Here is a 21472-nt window from a genome sequence, read left to right as displayed (position 1 = left end):
AAGTAGCAAATTTTCTTAACAGTTTTTGTTAAATATAAATTCCTTCAGAAAACAAAGATTAATTAAAGTGTCATCTCCCCCCTCTTTGGTCCATGGAACACTTTAAAATAAATCCAAATCTCATTATCACATATTATCTGCCAGTCTATACACATTAATAACCTGTATACTTAATAAGAATAAGCATGTCTTTGATGAGACACCACTGAGACAATTTCATGTTTTGTTAAATATCCTGAACCTGTTATAATCTCATTAAATACCAAAGACTTCATTTTCTTACAAGCAGTATGTAATGTGAAATTTCACAGACTATACATGGAAAGAAAAACCACTCATCTTGTTAAAAAATTTAGAATTACATAGAGGACGGCTACAATCTATTCTTTATCTCCACTAAGAAAAGAATAAGTGGCACAGAAGTAAAGAGTAAAAAGAAAGAAAATATATTTTCAATGTTAAAAAAAATTCTGAGGCTTTTAGCTGGCATGCCTAAGGAAGGAAGGATGGTGTGGGGTGGGGAAGCAGCTTTCTTCTTTTCTCCGCCTTTCCATGGGTCCAGCAAAGGGCTAAGCAGTGTGGGTGATGACAGCAGAGCCCAAGCCAACCTTAGGTTTGTGTGCCAAAAGACTGGTCACAGAAAACTCAACTGAGCAAATACACTGGAGATAATGGCAGAGAGGTTTCTCAGTCAGAGAAGGGAGTTACAAAAACATGCAAAGCACAAAAGGCTAAAATAAACACTGTGGTGGTGGACTAGAATTGGAGTTATCAATGTACACTCATGAATTTTAATATATACTAAATATTAACACATATATACACAAATATTCCTAGTTCAGTCTGCTGGGAGGGCCTACAAATTTGACATCCAGTAGCAACAAGCACAACTGCTGCCCAAATATCTTCCTTTCACTTATACAGACAATGATTCCTTGGAGAAATGCATGACTACAGAGCTGATACAGAGAAATACAAAGAAATCTAGACCACCTGGTTATACCAGAAAGCAGGTACTCAAATAATGATGGGGATACGTCAAAAAGAAAACAGCCAGCTTGAAGAACTTTCCATGGGCCAAATCTAGGGCAATTTGACCATCAAATTGCTCAAACTGCTCAAATTGCTCAGCTGTGGAGAATAACCTTTCTGAGAAAAGTAAGAATCTATGTCTCCATGCTGTTAAAAATAGAAACTATGGTAAATGTGAGATAAGAAAAAACTCTTATTAACAAATAAGTATAGAAACACTAGGGAACTCCCAGGTGGCTCAGTGGTAAAGAATCCGCTTGCCAGTGCAGGAGATGTAAGTTAGATCCCTGGGTCGGAAAGATTCCCTAGAGTAGGAAATGGCAACTTGCTCTAGTATTCTTGCCTGGAAAATTCCATGGACTGAGAAGCCTGGCAGGCTACAGTCCACAGAGTCACAGAGTCAGACATGAAATGAGTAACTGAGTACACAGAAATACCCACTGAAAACACCTACTAAAATACCTGGAAAACGAGACAGCAAAAAAGACACAGATGTATAGAACAGTCTTTTGTACTCTGTGGGAGAGGGAGAGGGTGGGATGATTTGGAAGAATGGCATTGAAACATGTATATCACATATGAAACAAAAAATAAAATAAATAATGAAAAGAGAAAAAATAAAAACTAAAAATAAAATACCTGGAAAAATCTAGAAGAGTACATCTTAAACAAGATAAAAGTGAATATCAGCAATAATGTCAAAATCAACATTATATACCTCCTGATATGATGCAATAAGATCATAGCATCACCTCTGAGGAATCTTGAAAAATATATACATCATGAAGAACCTGCAGACCAATTCAACTTAAGGTACAAAATAAGTGGCCTATATTTCTTACAAATATCAAGGTTACGAATGACAAAGGAACATCAAGGAATTATTCCAGATTAAAGAAGACTGAAGATGACCACAACTCAGTGTAACATGATCCTGAACTGGATCCTGTTTCCATAAAGGACATGGTTAGAGAAAATGTGAATGGAGTTTGTGCATTAGATGATAATTCTGGGTCCATGTTAATTAAACATTTTTGACAGTTGTACTCTGGTTATACATGAGAATTTTATTTAAAAAAATTCTGATTGAGAGCGATTATGTGAAGTATGGTGTAGGGAAGTATTCATACGTCTTTTCAGAAAGATATATATTCTGGATTTGTGACAACTGAAAAATGATCTAATGAAGGCAGGAAAGTTTGCCAAAGTAACCTTTTCTAGCTCTCTTGCAGTCCTATTTGAAAAGATCACCAGAATTTAATAAGTACTAAAAATAATATTAATAAAAATACCAACTGATTAGCAGCAAAGAATAATTTCTCTACCCACCTCTAAATCAGTTAAACATTTTTTGGAAGCAGGAGACGGAGAAGGTGGGGTAGACTGATATATACTACTGTGACGTTTCTGTGCAACTTTCCTTTTAATTTCAGACTCCAGGTGTGATTCAGACTCTTCTGTTTTTTTCATCATACGATCTAAAAAAAAAGGGGGGGGAGGGAGTACTAAAATTAAACTTTATAAATTTCTCATTTTTCACCATGAAAAAAATACTAACTCATATTGTCAAATGATGTTTTAGCTAAAAGAAATTAATGTTTCAATATGTACAATAGAGAAAAATAGAACTTTAGGCCAGAGCCAGTAGCCATCTCCTGGTTGCTCTTGTCTGTCCTTCACCAGGATCACTTTCCACCTGCTCTACTGTGTACCATTTTCATCAAGTGTACCAATATTCTCTTCAGCTTATTCTGTGCTACTAAGGCAACAGAGCACCTTCTGCACTGAGTCATGCACAAGTTTCTTTTTCCTATGTTATTGTTCTTAGATCAGTAATGACAAAAATATGAATTCAAATGCTGGGTACAACTGTTTCGATAAAGGAAAGTAATTCTCAATTTAATGGCTTTTTAAATTCAAGACACACAAAAGAGAATTTTCTTCATTATTTTTCAATGTAAAGTCAACCATTTTCATTTCTAATTAATTCATAATTAGAATTTTTAAATGATTTCACAAATTTCAAACAGAACAATTTAAAATTCATTACAATTTGACTTCATCAGCAAAGAAAACTGAACATATATCTAAATCAAAAGTTAATGAACCTACGCTGATGACTAATTCATGTTGTATGGCAGAAACCAACACATTGTAAAGCAATTATCCTCCAATTAAAAATAAAATAAAAAGGCATTAAAAGTTAATAAATCTACAACAAAGGTGTTCTACCTGCATAATCCCAAGTATGTTAAATATTTCCATTTTCTTATCTTTAACATCCTCTAAAACTGTCTTAAGAAACCCATGCAATTATTGTTGCTTGGTGCAATCACAGAGTTCCACCTCCTCAGCATTTGCTCAGTCAGAATACCTTTATTTTCCTGGACACCGAAGCTAGAAATCTACGTAATCGCTGACTTGTCCCAGTGAGTCCTTCCTCACAGTCAAGGGAATTCTACTACAGTCAAGGGTCTTAAACTCATTCCTTCCTCTCCAATTCCACTGCCACTATATTTCAGATGCTTAACTCCTGCCTAAATTGATCTCCCTCATTCCAATTTTGTTTGCTTCAAATCATTCTCCACTACTGCCAAAGTGATCTTTCAAATGATCTAATCATTCTAATGTTTAAAGTGTTAATCACACAGTCATGTCCAATCCTTTGTGACCCCAAAGACTGCAGCCTGCCAGGCTTCTGTGTCTATGGGATTTTCCAGGCAAGAATGCTGGAGTGGGTTGGCATTTCCTTCTCCCTAATGCTGAAAATCTTTCAGTAATTTCAGTAGCTTAGGAAAAAAGTCTAAACCCCGTATCTTGGCAAGGTGAAGTTTGTATTGATATTCCAGTCTTAATTTTAAAAAGAAACAAAAACACTATACCTCAAAGAAGAGCATTTCTCCAGGGTATTTTCTTTCTCACCCTCATAGATATGTCATTCTCTTTGCAAGCAAAGTCCTCCCTATTTATCTAGTAAATTCAAACTATTCTTCATTAAGAAGCTACCTCTAGCCCACACTATGCATGATGAAGCACATCCTCAGAGCTTCCACAGCACTTTATCCATACTTCTATTAGCACTCATTTCATTCTCTGCTAATTATTTACACTGATCTGTTTTCTCCATTATACTGTAGGCTCTGAAACAGTAGAAACAACGTTTTACTCACATGTTTTCTCATTGTTTAGAAACTTCTCAAGGCAAGGGCTCAAAACATGTTTACTGGATTAATGAATCACATTACAAAACATCGTATGACACATGTTTTAGTAACAGATCTAGATACGTCAGGACTCAGCCAGGGAGAGGAAGGAAAAGCTGTTCCCAAGAACACCTTAGGTTACGGAGCAGCTGCTCCAGCCAGAGCATCCAGGTGTTGGTTATATTCCTATGAAAGCTAACATTGGTATGGTGTTAAATGGATTAGATCAGATCTAAAAATAAGTTTCCAACTAAATGAATATTAAAGAACTAGAATGTGGCACTAAGAAAAAAAAAAGGGGGGGAGGCAGACAAGATATGGAATTCAGAAAATATAGTTATCTGGAATACACAACCGATTACTGGCATAATTTAATTTACAGAGACAGCTATCTTAAAACATGGGATTTTCTCCTCCAACTTTTTTTGATCTTACTAATTAAATTTTTGTATGTATACAAAAGAGCTTTTTCCTTTTAAACATATTTTAGGAATCTCTGTAAACCCTACAAAATCTTTGCAAATCATTTTGCTCAAGTATGTCTCTATATCATCTTCCTGCCAGACCCTACTTAAGAGAATGACATTTTAAAAACTATTATCATTTCAATCCAGATCATATAATCACACTCTTCTGTCCACTGTTGCTATCTCATCATGTCTAAGTCACATTTTTCTCTACCCCATAATTAACAAGGGAGAAACGAGTGGCCCAAGCCCTGAAAGAAACAGAAAAATTTTTACTGATAATAGAGAAAAACAGTGTATATATGTACCACATCTTAATCCATTCCTGTGTTGATGAGCATTCAGGATGCTTCCTGGCTATTGCTATTACAATGCTCTATCTGTTGCTGCTCTGGCTATTACAATGCTCTGGCTATTGCTGGTAGTGCTGCAATGAACACTGGGGTGCAGGTATCTTTTTGAATTGTGGTTTTCTCTGGGTGTATGCTCAGGAGTGAGATTGACAGATCTTATGGGAGCTCTGTTTTTGGTTTTTTAGGGAAGCTCCATACTGTTCTCCACAGTGGCTATACCAATTTACATTCCCACCAACAAGGTAGAAGGGTTCCTTTTTCTTCTTGACAAATATACACCACTATATATAAAACAGATAACTAAACACATGCACACATACCAGAAGAAAAACCCAGAACCAATATACAAAGTACCAAAAAAGCTAATGTTAAATAATCCAGTACTATGACTGGTTCACTAATTACTCTGAGAAAATTAATTCTGGAGAAACTAATTTTGGCAAATCAGATAAAAAAGAAACTGCTTTCCCAACTTAAAGATTTACACCATAAGATGGCATGTAAAATACTGCCTTCAATATTGTACTTAATCCTCATTTATGGCCTAACAAGCCCAATCCTGTAATCATTTCATGGGCCCAATTAAATAATGTGCTAGAAATCAGTAATTTCCTCACCTGGAAATATAAGATGCTCATTCACATTGAACACCTAATGTTCATATGTTCCCCCCAAAGTTTATTTTACAATAGCTTATATATATATTAGTATATCCTTTTTCAGCTGGATTATATCTGTAATATGGAAACTTCTGTATCATTGCTATTACAAAATGATTTCAAAGATTTTCATTAATTTTTAAGAAAATAAATTTTGGCCCCCAAAAAAAGACAATAGAGGAAAACAATTTTAAAATCTGACCCCTCCCTCAATCAACATTATAGGGTACCAAAAGAAAGACAGAAACAGAAAGAATGACATACTTAGAAGTTTTAGGATGAAGCTTTATCTTAAGGTAAACACAGCTAAGAAGATTATGATAATTCATGTGAAAATTAACTAGTTTCAAATTATAGCCAGAAATATAAAATGGCTAAATACTTAAAACTTGATGAGTATAAAAAAACAGCAAATCCCTAACAGGAGGCTCATGAAAGTTTTAGCAGCTGACTATGAAAGGTATTTCCAAACCCTCAAAGTACTCCAGGGAGGTACTTAAGATAAAACCTATCCCCAACCCCACCACCTTTTAGGGATGAGAAGGTGAACAGAGTATTATTCCAAGACCATGCAAAACAAACACCAGTATTAAGATGGGGCACCATAAAACTCCTAAAAGAAAACATAAGCAGAACATTCTCTGCTATAAATCATACCAATGTTTTCTTAGGTCAGTCTCTCAAAGCAACAGAAATAAAAGCAAAAAATAAAAATAAAAAATAAACCAATGAGACCTAATCCAACTAATAAGCTTTTGCACAGCTAAAGAAACCATCAGCTGAACAAAGACAATCTATGAACTGGGAGAAATTATTTGCAAATGATGTGACCAAAAAGGGCTTAATTTCCAAAATATATAAATAGCTCATAAAAAACAAACAACCTAATCAAAAAATAGGCAGAAGATGAAAACAGACATTTCTCCAAAGAAGACATACAAATGGCCAACAGGTGCATGAAAAGATACTCAACATCACTAATTACTAGAGATTATTAGAGAAGTGCAAATCAAAAGCTACAATGAGGTATCCCCTCACACCAGTCAGAATGACCACTATCAAAAAATCTGCAATAAATGCTGGAGAGGATGTGGAGAAAAGGAAACCCTTCTACACTACTGGTGGGAATGTAAACTGATACAGCCATTATGAAGAACAGCATGGAGAGTGCTTAAAAAAAAAAAAAAAAAACTAGGAATAAACCTATCATATGACCTAGCAATCCCACCACTGGGCATACACCCTGAGAAAACTGCAATTCTAAAAGACAGATGCACCCCAATGTTCACTGCAACACTAATTACAACTGCCAGGATATGGAAGCAACCTAGATGTCCATCTACACATGAATGGATAAAGAAGATGTGATACATATATACAACAGAATATTACTCAGCCTTGAAAAAGAACAAATGTGTCAGTATCAGTGAGGGAGGTGAACCTAGAGCCTGTTATAGAGTGAAATATGTCAGAAAGAGAAAATCAAATATATTTTAACACAGATATATGGAATCTAGAAAAATGCTATTGATGAACCTATTAGCAGGGTAGGAATGGAGATGCAGATGAAGAGAACGGACTTGTGGACACAGTGGGACGAATGGAGAAAGTAGCACCGACACACATACACTATCACGTGTAGAACAGATGGTTGGCGAGAAGCTGCTCTGCACCACAGGGAGCCCAGTCTGGTGCTCTGTGATGATCAGAGAGGTGGCATGGGACGAGCGGAGGAGGCTCCGGAGGGAAGGGATACATGCGCAATTACGGCTGATTCGTGTTGCTGTATGGCAGAAACCAATAATGTTGCAAAGCAAGTTTCTTAAAATTAAAATATTTTAAATAAAATATTCTTTACAATTAAAAAAAAAACAAAACTACAATGAGTATCACCCTATACCAGTCAGAATGGCAATCATTAAAAGGTCCAGCAACAATAAATGTTGGAGAGGGTGTGGAGAAAAGAAAACCCTCCTACACTGTTAGCAGGAATATAAATTAGTGCAGCCACTATGGAGAACAGTATGGAGTTCCTCAAAAAACTAAAACTACAACTCCTATGTGATCTAGCAATCTAGACAAAACTCTGGTTCAAAAAGACACATGCAGGCTTCTGGTTAAAGACAATGGAGTAGGACATACTCCTACTGTGAGGACACCAAGATAACAACTAGCTTTGGAACAACCACTGACAGGAGAACGCTGCTGCTGCTGCTGCTAAGTCACTTCAGTTGTGTCCGACTCTGTGCGACCCCATAGACGGCAGGAGAACGCTGGAACCCACCAAAAAAATGTACCCCACATCCAAAAACCAAGAAGAAGCTGCAGCGAGACAGTAGGAGGGGGGCAATCATGATACAATCAAATCCCATACCTGCCAGTGGGTGATGTACAAACTGGGGAACAATAATACCAAACAAGCTCTCCCACTATCGTGAAAGTTCTCAACTCCACGTCAGGCTTCGCAGCCTAGGGATCTGGAAAAGGACTGGGAATCCCCAGGGAGTACGAGCTTGAAGGCCAGTGGGATCTGCCTACAGGACTTCCACAGGACTGGAGGAAACAGAGACTCCAGTCTTGGAGGGCACAAACAAAACCTTGCCCACACCAAGACCCAGAGAAAAAGAGCAGTGACCCCACAGGAGATTGAACCAAAACCCCCTGGTAGTGCTGAAGGGTCTCCTGTGGAGGCATGGGTTGGCAGAGTCGGAGCCTCTTTGTGACCCCACGGGCTGTAGCCCACCAGGCTCCTCTGTCCGTGGGGCTCTCCAGGCAAGAACCCTGGAGTGGGGTGCCATGCTCTTCTCCAGGGCATCTTCCCGACCCAGGGACCGAATCCATGACTCTTCCATCTCCTGCACTGGCAGGCGAGTTTTTACAACTAGTGCCGCCTTTGTTGGATCATACATACATAATTACCTTAATCAAAATTACCTTAAATGGATTAAATGTACCAATTAAAAGACACAGACTGGCTGTGTGGATGAAAATAAGTACATGTATGCACTTCCACTTAGCACATCCCTCTGCTGGAACCCCCAAATTGCATGTCATTATTTTATAATGTTAGGTTAACCACGTTCCCATTATGACTTGCAATTGTAATTATCTTTTATTTTTTTGTCTGGCTATTTCTTGTGAAAACTGATAAACATCTATTATTAATGTGCTTACGTAACTCTCACTCACTCAATACCACTGTATCATGATTGATCAACAGAAAAATAACAGAATTCTAAATAACCAAAGCTACTGTTTAATAGAAAAGCCTGTAATTCCTTTTTAAAATCCAGATGCATATTAGAATTATCTTTGAATTTAAAAAAAAAAAACACAAATGCCTGTTTTATTTTTCTCCGAAGCTCCAGATACGTTTCTAACGAGCAGCCATGTTTGAAAACAACTGGACTATATTATGATATTTTACTTTTACCTAGCTGGTTTCCCTTTTGCTATTTCATATTCAATGCTCCCATATCATTCACTTTATATTTTCCAATTTCTCCATCTCTTCTTTCTTTGATATTCTTTCTTATCAAGTGTAGTAGAAAGGCTTTTGTAAACATACACACAAATAGCATGTATAATATATATATTTTAGAAAACTTACCAATTTTTGCCTAACTAAAAACCTTGCAATATTTTGATTCCACTTGTTTGACTTAATATGAAAAGAATGCTAGATTTATAATTAAAAAAAAAAAAAACAGGAAGGCAACAAGAAACAAAGGTGTACTGTATAGCACAAGTAACTATAGTCAGTACCTTGCAATAATCTATAATGGAAAATAATCTTAAAAATAATATATATGTATAACTGAATCACTTTGCTTTGCACCTGAAACATTGTAAGTCAACTCTACTTCAATAAAATATATATATTATGGATAAGAATAAATAAATAACTTACATTAAGGCAAATTTTAAAAAATTACATGCACTCCAATGTTCAGAGCAACACTGTTTAGAATAGGCAAGACATGGATGCAAGCTAAATGCCCATCAACAGATGAACGTATAACAGACAGAGGAATACCACCCCACTATAAAAAAAGAAAGAAAGAATGCCATCTGCAGCAACATGGATGGACCTAGAGGTCCTCATACTAAAGGAAGTCAGTCAGACACACCATCATAAGACATCACTTATATCAATATATGTGGGGTCTAAAGGAGGATACAAATGGACTCAATTAAAACAACAGAAACAGACTCACAGACAGAGAAAACAAATCTACGATTTACAAAGGGGAAGGGGGTGAGACAAATAAATTAGGAGTTAGGGATTAGCAGATACAAACTACTATATATAAAATAGACAAATACCAAGATAAGGCCCTACTGTATAGCACAGAGAACTATATTCAATATCTTGTATTAATAATAATCCAGTGGAAAAGAATATGAAAAGCAACACATACTATACATATAACTGAATCATTCTGCCTACATCAGAAACTAAAACTGCAAATCAACTATACTTCGATTAAAAAAAGAAAAAGATTAGAGTATTTCCTGGTGGATTTTCTAGCTCAATGTCTTTTTAATATACCACCCTATGTTCAGGTATGCAGAAAAGGTAAATATGGAAGCTATTATGAGACAAGTAAAAGCGGTTGAATCTATGCTTTAAAAAAGAATGGTCCTCCATAAAAAGAATGTTTATAGTAGCTTTCCTCATAAAAAACAAACAAACAGACAAACCTAGAAACAACTCAGGTATCCATCATAGGAGATTGATAAATTAACTGTTACAGCCCTACAATACAATACTAGAGAAGAACAAGTTGCTGATGCACACAGCAACACTGGTGAATGTCAAAAATTCATCCTGAGTGAAAAGAAGACTCACATAAAGTGTATACACTGTATTATTCCACTTCTGTGAAAATGGTTACCTGTGATGGGGCAGCAATGAGAAGTAACTGGTAGGAACATGAGGGAATATTCTGAAGTGATGATATCATTTACACTATGTGTTCCCAGGGCCTTGGGTTACAAAGGTATGTATACCTGTCAAAATGTATTCAACTGTACACTTATGCCTTGTAAATTTCATTATATGTAAATTCTATTTCAAAAGAAAACAAATACATATTGAACTCTAACCATATGTCTGCTGAAGTGTTTACGAGTAAAACTAAACTGGTGTTTGTAATTTTAAATGTACTGGAAAAAGTAGATGAATTTGTAAAAAATGATTAGACATACAAATACATAATGAAGTAGTATTCATTACAGAATCTATTTGGAACATGTAAATTCACTTTTAAAAGTTAGTTTTTTGGTTATGTTTGAAAATTTTCGTAATAGAAGTTGGAGGTTGGGTGGAGCAAGGATAAGGATAGCCCTTTATTTTTGTTTGAAAATTCAGCTCTGCTGGAAAATCTATACCTCAAGGATAGTTAGGATACAAACAGCTATCTTTATTATGGTATTATGGTTATTTATTTGCTTTTAAGTTATTTTTATTACCTTTTAAAAGAGAAAGACAAATTAGAAAAATGGTTTTCTCCATCATGTCACTGTTACTATGACCGATTTTCATTATAAAATAAAATTAAAGTCATATATCATATTCTCATTATATTCTCCTTAAAAATCACTTTGAGCTATGCTGAATATGTGTGATAAACAGAGAACACAATAGGCAAAGAACACATCAGGCAGACATGAATAAAAGAAGAAACTCAAATGGCCACTTAACATATAAAATGCCTGGTCATTAATAAGGAAATGTGAAAAAACAAATACTACTTCCCAATCAGTCTGGCAAAGCCTGAAAGAATGGTAAGATCTAATACTGCTGAGGAGCATATGAGAAAATAAACACAGATCATGCCTGCTGGGTGCTGATACCCTTTATAGAAAGCATTTCGGCAGAAACATATCAAAAGTCTTTAAAATGTACATAACTTTTGACCAGGTAATTTTATTTCTAAGGAAATAACATAAAATACACAAAATGTGCTAAATTATTAATCATAATATATAATATCAAAACATTAAAAATTTAATTATACTATATAAATATAGTGGGTCACTTCACATCTATTAAAAAATAAGAGACTTGGCTGTAGTCCATTTGATTCTTTTAATTGTGTCTTTCATTTGGTTTTCCTCTGGAATTCCAGTACCTCTTAATGAGAGTACAGAAACCAGATAATATCATAACAAAGTCAAGATGCAAGTTATAGAACAATACACACAGTATAAATGCATCAAAAAATAGCTAGATATCATAGAAGTCTGGCAGCTATCAATGTATGTTAAGATTCTAAAAGAAGATGCCTTGACTGATAAGCTGAGGGGATATATTTCTTCTGCAAATGAGTTAAACACTGCTAAGTCAGATGATTTAAGTTAGAATCATAATGTAATTATGAAATCATTTATTCTTAATGTAATTAAATATTTACTCAGAGACAGCATATAACATCTATTAATTCTCTGATAACACAAAATCAGAATGAAAAACAAAAAGGAAGCTTAAGAAATAAGAAAAAAAAAAGAGATCTTAATTAAGACGTTATTTTTCATGCTTAGAAAAACTGTAAAAAGAACACCAAACAAAAACTTAACAGGATATGTGACATGTCCAAAAATTATACCAATACTTAGTTTTTACAAGCTTTAGTTTAACTGTACAGAACTGCTTTATCAGTAATTACTAGCCTAGTGCTGATAAATAACTATAATTCATATTAAATGCCTCTTAAATACAAAATAAAGGAGAAAAATAATAAAGGAAGTCCTCATATGTGTTAAGAACTATAAAAAGACAGTGATACCTTTAAAGGAGGAAATTATTCCAGGTGCTATGCCATTAACTACTGATCCCGGGGTTTGAAAATAGTATTTTAAACGCTATCTCCAAGGAAATCCTAAAATAAAATGCAATCTTTATGAAACAATATACACAACATTATTATAGCCCTATCATTCATACTATATCCAAGCATATATGAACCTACCTAACACAAAACTGAACTGACCTAACACAAAAGAGCTATCAGTTCAGTTTAGTGCAGTCGCTTAGTTGTGTCCAACTCTTTGCAGCCCCAAGGACTGTAGCACGTCAGGCTTCCCTGACCATTACCAACTCCCAGAGCTTGCTCAAACTCAAGTCCGTTTAGTTGGTGACGCCATCCAACCATCTCATTCTCTGTCATCCCCTTTTCCTCCCGCCTTCAATCTTTCCCAGCATCAGGGTCTTTTCAAATGAGTCAGTTCTCCGCATCAGATGGTCAAAGTATTGGAGCTTTAGCTTCAGCATCAGTCCTTCCAATGAATATTCAGGACTGATTTCCTTTAGGGTGGACTGGTTGGATCTCCTTGCAGTCCAAGGGACTCTCAAGAGTCTCCTCCAACACCACAGTTCAAAAGCATCAATTCTTTGGCGCTCAGATTTCTTTATAGTGGAAAGACCATAGCTTTGACTAGATGGACCTTCCTGGCAAAGTGATTGATGTCTCTGCTTTTTAATATGCTATCTAGGTTGATCATCGCTCTTCTTCCAAGGAGCAAGCGTCTTTTAATTTCATGGCTGCAGCCACCATCTGCAGTGACTTAGATCCCAAGAAAATAAAGTCAGCCACTGTTTCCACTGCTTCCCCACATATATGAAGTGATGGGACTGGATGCCATGATCTTAGTTTTCTGAATGTTGAGTTTTAAGCCAACTTTTTCACTCTCCTCTTTCACTTTTATCAAGAAGCTCTTTAGTTCTTCACTTTCTGCCATAATGGTGGTGTCCTCTGCATATCTGAGGTTATTGATATTTCTCCCGGCAATCTTGATTCCAGCCTGTGCTTCCTCGTGCCCAGTGTTTCTCATGATGTACTCTGCATATAAGTTAAATAAGCATGGTGACAATATACAGCCTTGACGTACTCCTTTTCCTCTTTGGAACCAGTCTGTTGTTCCAAATCCAGTTCTAACTGTTGCTTCTTGACCTGCATAAAGGTTTCTCAAGAGGCAGGTCAGGTGGTCTGGCATTCCCATCTCTTTCAGAATTTTCCACAGTTTATTGTGATCCACACAGTCAAAGGCTTTGGCACAGTCAATAAAGCAGAAATAGATGTTTTTCTGGAACTCTCTTGCTTTTTCCATGATCCAGCGGTGAAGCATCTGTCTACAATGCAGGAGACCCGGGTTCGATCCCTGGGTCAGGAAGATTCCATGGAGAAGGAAATGGCAATCCACTCCAGTACCACTGCCTGGAAAATCCCATGGACAGAGGAGCCTGGTAGGCTACAGTCCATGGGGTTGCAAAGAGTTGGACATGACTGAGCGACTTCACTTTCAGCAGATGTTGGCAATTTGATCCTTGCTTCCTCTGCCTTTTCTAAAACCAGCTCGAACATCTGGAAGTTCACGGTTCATGTATGCCAGCACACCAGGACTTACGTAGCTCCCAGGACTGGTATATTCAGTGCCCCTGACCCTGCGGCAGGCCTCTGTTGACCCACACCTCAGCCGGAGACTCCTGGACACTCGCAGGCAAGTCTGGCTCAGTCTCTTGTGGGGTCACTACAGTAAAGAGTCTGCCTGCAATGCACAAGTCCAGGGTTCAATCCTTGGGTCAGGAAGATCCCCTGGAGAAGGGAATAGCTACCCACTCCATTATTCTTGCCTGGAGAATTCCATTAACAGAGGAGTCTGGAGGTCTACAGTCCATGGGGTCGCAAAGAGTTGGACATGACTGAACAACTGCAACTAACACTGTCACTTTTTTACAAGCTAAATATACCAATATCCCTTTCCCCAAGCTAATGTGTTTCATGTGGACAGGTAATATTTATACATATACATATATGTATATTTACACACTTTATTATGAGTCCACAGGCATAAACTGAATAAGTAAAGCAGAAAGTATAGCTCTTCCCTATAAAAAAATTTCAATTAACACATATAAAATAAAATAGAAGACTACCATTAATAAACACTGAGTAATAATTGTTGCCAGCAAGAGCCACCAAAAGATGCTAGTATTAGTGGACACAATTTTGAGGAAAAAGAAGGTATCTGCATAGTGTCAGAGTCCCAAGTTATTAATAAGGAGGGGAAAATAGCTGTATGGTGGAAGAACCCACCAGAAACTACCTAAGTAGGAGATCATGTTTAACAGTAGTTAAGACAAACCAACATCATACAACCCTTGATATAATGTGTAGAAAAAGACACAACCTAGGTTACTTTCATGAAAGTTTTGCCAAAAATGAACAGCCTCAATCTAATCATAAGATGCAAAGAGCTGACTCAGTGGAAAAGACTCTAATACTGACAAAGATGGAAGGCAGAAAGAGAAGGGGACATTAGAGGATGAGATGGTTGAATGGCATCACCAACTCAATGGACATGAGTTTGACCAAACTCCAGGAGATGATGGACAGGGAAGCCTGGAACACTGCAGTCCATGGGGTTGCAGAGTCAGACATGACTGAGCAACTTAACAACAACACATCATAAGATAACATCATTCAAACTTCCAAACAGAAAGGCATTCTACTAGTATTCTTCAAATTAATCAAGGAAACTTAGGAGATGTAACAAATGTAAGATCCTCAAACTAGATCTTGGAACAGAAAAAAGTTATCAGTGAAAAATTGGTGAAATGAGACCAATGTCTGTTTGCTTAGTTTAAAATGCTATACCAGTGCCAATCTCTTAGTTTGTAAATGTACTATGACTGTAACATGTTAACAGTAAGAGCAGCTGGGTAAAGGGTAAATGAGTTCTATTTTTATAACTTTTCAGTACTCATTTAAAATGATTTTAAAATAAAGTTTTTTTAAAAAAAAAAGGTTATTCTTATTTATTTAATGAATGTCATTGAATAAACAAGTTCTTTTTTTAAATTTCGTTATTTTCGGCTACACTGGGTCTTCACTGCGGCAGACTTTCTCTAGCTTTGCGGGCCGGGGGTTGGGGGTGGGCCTCTCCAGCTGTGGTGCTTGGGCTTCGCATCATGGTGGCATCTCTTATTGCAAAGCACGGGCTCTATCTACAAAGGTGGGCTCAGCAGCTGTAGCTCACGGGCTTAGTTGCCCAGTGGCATATAGAGTCCTTCCAAACCAGGGATCTAACCAGTGTCCCCTGCACTGGCAGGTGAATTCTTAACCACTGGACCACCAGGGAAATGTCTGAATAAACAAAAAATTTTTGTAAAATGTCTGGGGCTTGCTGATATCTAAAACCATATAATAGGCCAAATCACTTAACTTACTGAAATGCATCTGGGTAAAGGGAATGATAACCATACCTATTGTGTAGTTCTTCCCTGAGGATCAGAAATAAGTTGCTTTTTGATCTAGGGAGAAAATAGTAAAGCACAGTGGTTAAGAGAACGTGTGGTCTTTATCATCATATAGACCTGGATTCCAGTACTAGTTTGTGTCCTTGAGCAAGTTATATAATCCCTGCGAATCTCAGTTTCTTCCTCTGTACAAAATGGAGGTAAAGTTGAACTTAGCTTATTGAGATCCTGGGTAGGGAGCTAGGATAAAAGCAAATAATCAATGTCAAGCATCCAACTCAGCTCAAGTGCAGGGAAGAGTTCAGTAAAGATTTTAGGTGTGAATGTTGTAGAGGCTAGTCATCACTACCACATGTAATAAACCTAGTGAGCATGGCTATGCATTACAAAGCATACTAATTCACATGCATAACAACTGCAAAATTATTAGGAAAGAGGCTATGTTTCAAATATTCTCTTTACAAAATATTTTCTATATATACACAAAAGATTTTCATCCAAGGTATAGAAAAATACAGGTGTTTAAAAAAAAAAAAAGAAACTCTTTTCAACCAGGAAAATTCAGCTGCTTAAAATCATTCAAATTTGGATAGTAAGAGCCACTACTGCTATTTAAAACAAGCAAAAGGCCTACGGGATTAAGAGATACAAACTACTATACATAAAATAGATAAGCAACAAGAATATATTCCATAGAACAGGAATTATAGCCATTATCCAGTAACAACTTAATGGACAATAACCTGTAAAAATACTGAATCACAACACTGTACACCTAAACCTAATATAATAATGTAAATCAACTATACTTCAATTAAAAAAAAAAAAAAAGCCAAAAAACAAACAAGCAAAGGCCTGGGGAAAACAAGATGGACACACAGATTGAAAATCTCTAAACAACAAACATAAATTTGATGGTAGAGAAACAGCTTTCATAAGTGCTAATTATTTTTTAAAAATTATTTTGATGTAAATTAAATTTCTACTTACAATAATATTTCAACATCTACTATTAACACAGTTTTATCAGGTATGGTCTCTTTTTAATTCAGTGATTTTCTTGTCTAGAATAATTTTGATCCTAAAATTTAGAATATATTAGGCAACCACTGAATTAACACTGTTGCACTATATTAAGATTGTAACATAGTGCAACACAACATAATTCTGAAGCTATAACCCATCCAGAGTGAATATTTGGATCCTGAATTTAACAACAATGCTAATATAATCAAAAAGACTTCCAACTATCATCACCTGAATGTGTACTCTCTGAATCATTCTCCAGTGATTTCAGATGAGAAATAAATTCTCAAGTCAGTTATTAAAAATGGGTCCATATATTTCTAGTATAACTGGGAATATTCTAAAGCCAGTGCTACATCCCTAACCTACCTTTCATACAACAACTCAAAACCCTTCACAGGTGTTAACAAATAAAACTGCACACTTACCAACACCTTGGGGCCGACTTAACCTTACAGGGTTACTTTCAAATTTTTGGACATGAGGTGGGTATTCTTTCCTAAAAAGGAAATTCATATAGTTTTACTCTAAAAGAAAAAAAAATATTTTTAAAATGAAAAAGTAGAGGGAATACTTACAATATGTTTATCAAAAGCAAATCATAGCTTGTTACATAAAAAGTGGTGATATGAAATAACACTATATTACACAGACATACTAAACCTTAAGGCACTGCAAGATCCCTAAGGGCAGTGATTATATTTTATTTAAACTGTTAATCTATGCCAGCCAATAGTGGGCAGTCTTTCAAATAAACATTTAATAAATGAATCCAAATATTTATCCTTTCAAAGTAGTCACTTTGGGAAGATACATGTATCTCCTCAATGCACAAAATTTTAGAATTTTTCCTTTGGAACTACTTTCATAATCCATTTATAAAAACTTTTAAAAAAGAAAAGCCTGTAATATTTCACTGTCACATGCAGTTCTGAAATAAAACAAATTACTCAGCTTAGAATAAATATCTGCCCAATTTTGCTGTAAATGTTTCTAGCTGTTTAAAAATCAAGGAATAAAGGGAATAAAGACTGAATAAGATCTTATTCTTCAGGATAATTACAAAAGCAGTAAAAAAAAAAGTTATATACAAAACCAGAAATCGTGAAACAAGTATTCATACTGTGTAGTCACAAGTATGAATACTTGTGACTATATAATGGGGTTATAATTATATTAATACTTTAAAAAGTATATTACATTGTCAGACTTCATACACAACCAATTTTCAGAATTCTGAACAGGAATCCTTAGTAAATAAGGATCCTAAAATGTCAGAGAAGTCCAAATATACACCAGTTTGGGAGAAAAGCAAAAAAACTATAGCTAAATTATGGGATAAAACCATTAAAGAAGGAGATTTGCAACAGACGAGGGAACTACAAGTAGCTACTTCCCCATCCAAATGAAAGGCTCCAAAAATATTTTCATATTATGTAACAGGGGAATTAAAAGAGGTTATTCTGTTCTTTATAAATCCATTCACACAAGTGATCAAACCTATCACAAAGCAATACAATTAAGCAAAAATTAAACAAAAATCCTCAAGGAGTTTTCCTTATAAGGATTTCATATTTTTATATTGCAAAAGTCAGAGCACCTGAATTGAAAGCAAACTAAGAAAATGACAAGCAGAACATAGTAAGAGCAGTGACAGCAGTGTCCTTCTGACAGCAGCTAGCAGACAGTGCGCACAATGTGCCAGGCGCTGTTCTAAGTGCTTTCCGTCTATTAATTACTTTGGCCTTCACGATAACCTTATAAGGTATATACTACTGTTAGCACTTTACAGATGAAGAAACTGAGGCACAATGAGGTTAATTAACTTGGCCATGGTCACAGAACTACTAAATAGCAACACCAGAATCTGAATCCTGGCAAACTGCATCAGTTTTGGTAAGTAATGGTATTTTCATTATTATCATTGAGCAGTATGTGGTCCAACTGGGTCATTTCCACATTGTCAAAATTTTGTGAGGATACAAATTGTGAAGATGAGAATTTGCCTCAAGAGACAGCAGTACCAGTGCTATGAAAAATAAGGTTTTCAGCTCCTAACTACATCAAGCTTTAAATAAAGTACATGTTTTTATATTCTACACATGTTCACACTAAAAATGATATAATATAATCTTATCCATATACACTCAATTTTCAATCTCTGTTATAACTCTACACTGGAAAAATAAAAATATCAACTATAAAATACAACCGAGGCAATAAATTTGAAGCAAAATATGATATAACTATAGTAAATTCCAAAACCTCTATGCATTAAAACAGTGGACAACAGAAACAGATGTTCTTAAATACAAAGGATTATCAACAAGCAAAATGATTTGACAGAGTGGCCACAAAATCTGGAAATACAGATAATTTGGATTTTTGTCTATTTAAATCTGCTTTACTTATTCTGGGGTATGCTATAAACACAAGTTCATTCAGTAAGAACTGGCTTAAATCATCTAAGACAACGTATCACAGATATACAGAGATTACTAATTCGCTCAGCTCTCTGCTATTTGACAGTGCACTGAACCATGCACTCTTGATGAGGAACAAGCACCACAATGAATATGTGTGTCACAGAATGTCCGTGACCATCATGTATTGTCATGTTAACATTATGTGCATGTGCCAACATTTCCAAACCTTATGGCCACTCTGTATCTGATATTTACTATATTTTGCCCTATACATAGCAAATTTTGTTTTAAAAAAATGTATAATAAGCAAATTACTGAAGTAAAAGCATACCTTAATTTTAATATAATACAAGAATTTCAGAATAAAAGTACTTGTTTAATAAGAGAATTAAAAGAACTTTATAGATATAATCTTGTGTTAACTTTTGTTAGGTAATCAAAAATAAACTTTTATGTTAACTTCTTAGTATGAAGGTTCCAACGCTCTACAGACATTAAAAATTTCAAACTTCAAACTAGTATGATGCTTAAGGCTAGGATTTAATTTCCTAGTGGATTTTCTTTCCTACCTTAAACCAAGCAGAAGCAGAGAAGCATCCTTACCAATTGGGAGCATTTTTTCTTTTTTCTTTTGCTTCTGAGAGTATGTGTTTTGTATGTAAGTTTTAGAGAACCTCATTTCATGGATCATGGATCCAATATTTTACAAACTGCATAAAACTAGATACCTTTTTCCCCCTTCTGTGCAAAACTGTTTAAATAACATCAGAATGTTCTGTTTATTAAAAGTTAGACAGGCTTCAGCTTCGGAAGTCTTTTTTTTTTAATAAAATTTAGAACAAATTTAGATTTACCGAACAGTTGCAAAGATAGTTCAGAATTCTCTTATATCCCTTACCCAGTTTTTCCTAATGTTAACACCTTCATTACCCTCATATCTATGTCAAAAAACGCAAAAATCAACATTTGCACATGGCTATTAACTAAATGCCAAGCTTTGTCTGAATTTTACCAGCTCTTCCACTTTGCACTAATATCCTCTTTGTTCTAGAATACAACCTAGGATTCAGTGTTTTTTAGTGATCCTGTCTCCCCAGGTGTGCGTGTGTGCGTGCATGTGTGCATGTGGCTCAGTCATGTCTGACTCTTTGCAACCCCATGTACTGTAGTCTGCCAGAATCCTCTGTCCATGGAACTCTCCAGGCTCAGATACTAGCCCACCAGGCTCCTCCGTCCATAGAATTCTCCAGGCAAAGATAATGGAGTGGGTTGCCATTTCCTCCTCCAGGTGATCTTTCCAACCCAGGGACTGAACCTGGGTCTTCCATACAACAGGCAGATTCTTTACCATCTGAGCCACTACGCACGGAGGCAGCTTCTTTGTTTCTCGAACTTAAATTCTTTTTCATGACCCTGGCACTCTGGAAGAGACTGGTTAGTTATTACATAGAATACCCCTCAACGTGTATCTGGTGTTTCACTCATGACTAGACCGAGCTTGTAGGTTTGGTGGATGTCTCATCACATCGTATCAGAGGTAACATGATATCAATGATTTAGAACACCAGTAAGATTAACCGTGATCATCTGGCTAAGGTAGTATCTGCCAGGTTTCTCTACTCCAAAGTTACTTATTTTCCTTTCCAATGTTCTATTTGGAAGCAAATTCAATTAGTCCAGCCCACAAGAGAGGCTTTTTCCCTGGTGTCTCAATGGTAAAGAATCCACAATGCAGGAGACGCAGGTTTGATCCCTGGGTCAGACCCCTGAAGAAGGAAATAGCAACCCACTCCAGTATTCTTACCTGGAAAATGTGGTTGACAGAGAAATCTGGTGGGCTACAGTCCATGGAGTCACAAAAGAGTTGGACACAACTTAGCAACAATGCTTCAACTCTATTTCTTCCTGAAGAGGGGAGTATCTACATATATTATTTATTTGGAATTCTTCTGTAGCAAACGGCTGTCAATTTCCCCCAAGTCATTTTATGCAGCTTACAAAAATTTTAGGTTAGTTCAGTAAGTAAATCACTTACTCAATCATTT

At 35.9% G+C, this 21472-nt stretch overlaps 1 protein-coding gene across 7 annotated transcripts in view; it reads right to left on the bottom strand.

Annotated features, from left to right (window-relative positions):
- Positions 1-21472, bottom strand: part of LOC120860421 (sentrin-specific protease 6-like) — a 127551-nt gene that overhangs the window by 43730 nt on the left and 62349 nt on the right. For 6 of the 7 annotated variants that reach the window (XM_040236228.1, XM_040236223.1, XM_040236224.1 and 3 more), the window contains 2 exons: positions 17430-17500; positions 2362-2510 (listed from right to left, as the gene is read on the bottom strand). In XM_040236228.1, the coding sequence (XP_040092162.1) occupies positions 2362-2510; positions 17430-17500 (220 nt within the window). Of the gene's footprint in view, positions 1-2361; positions 2511-15981; positions 16030-17429; positions 17501-21472 lie in introns of all 7 variants that reach the window. The other variant, XM_040236229.1, reaches the window with a different exon arrangement.

The sequence above is a fragment of the Oryx dammah genome, unplaced genomic scaffold (assembly GCF_014754425.2).
Source record: "Oryx dammah isolate SB20612 unplaced genomic scaffold, SCBI_Odam_1.1 HiC_scaffold_11072, whole genome shotgun sequence".
Lineage (NCBI taxonomy): Eukaryota > Metazoa > Chordata > Mammalia > Artiodactyla > Bovidae > Oryx > Oryx dammah.
This window is presented reverse-complemented; position numbering and strand designations above follow the sequence as displayed.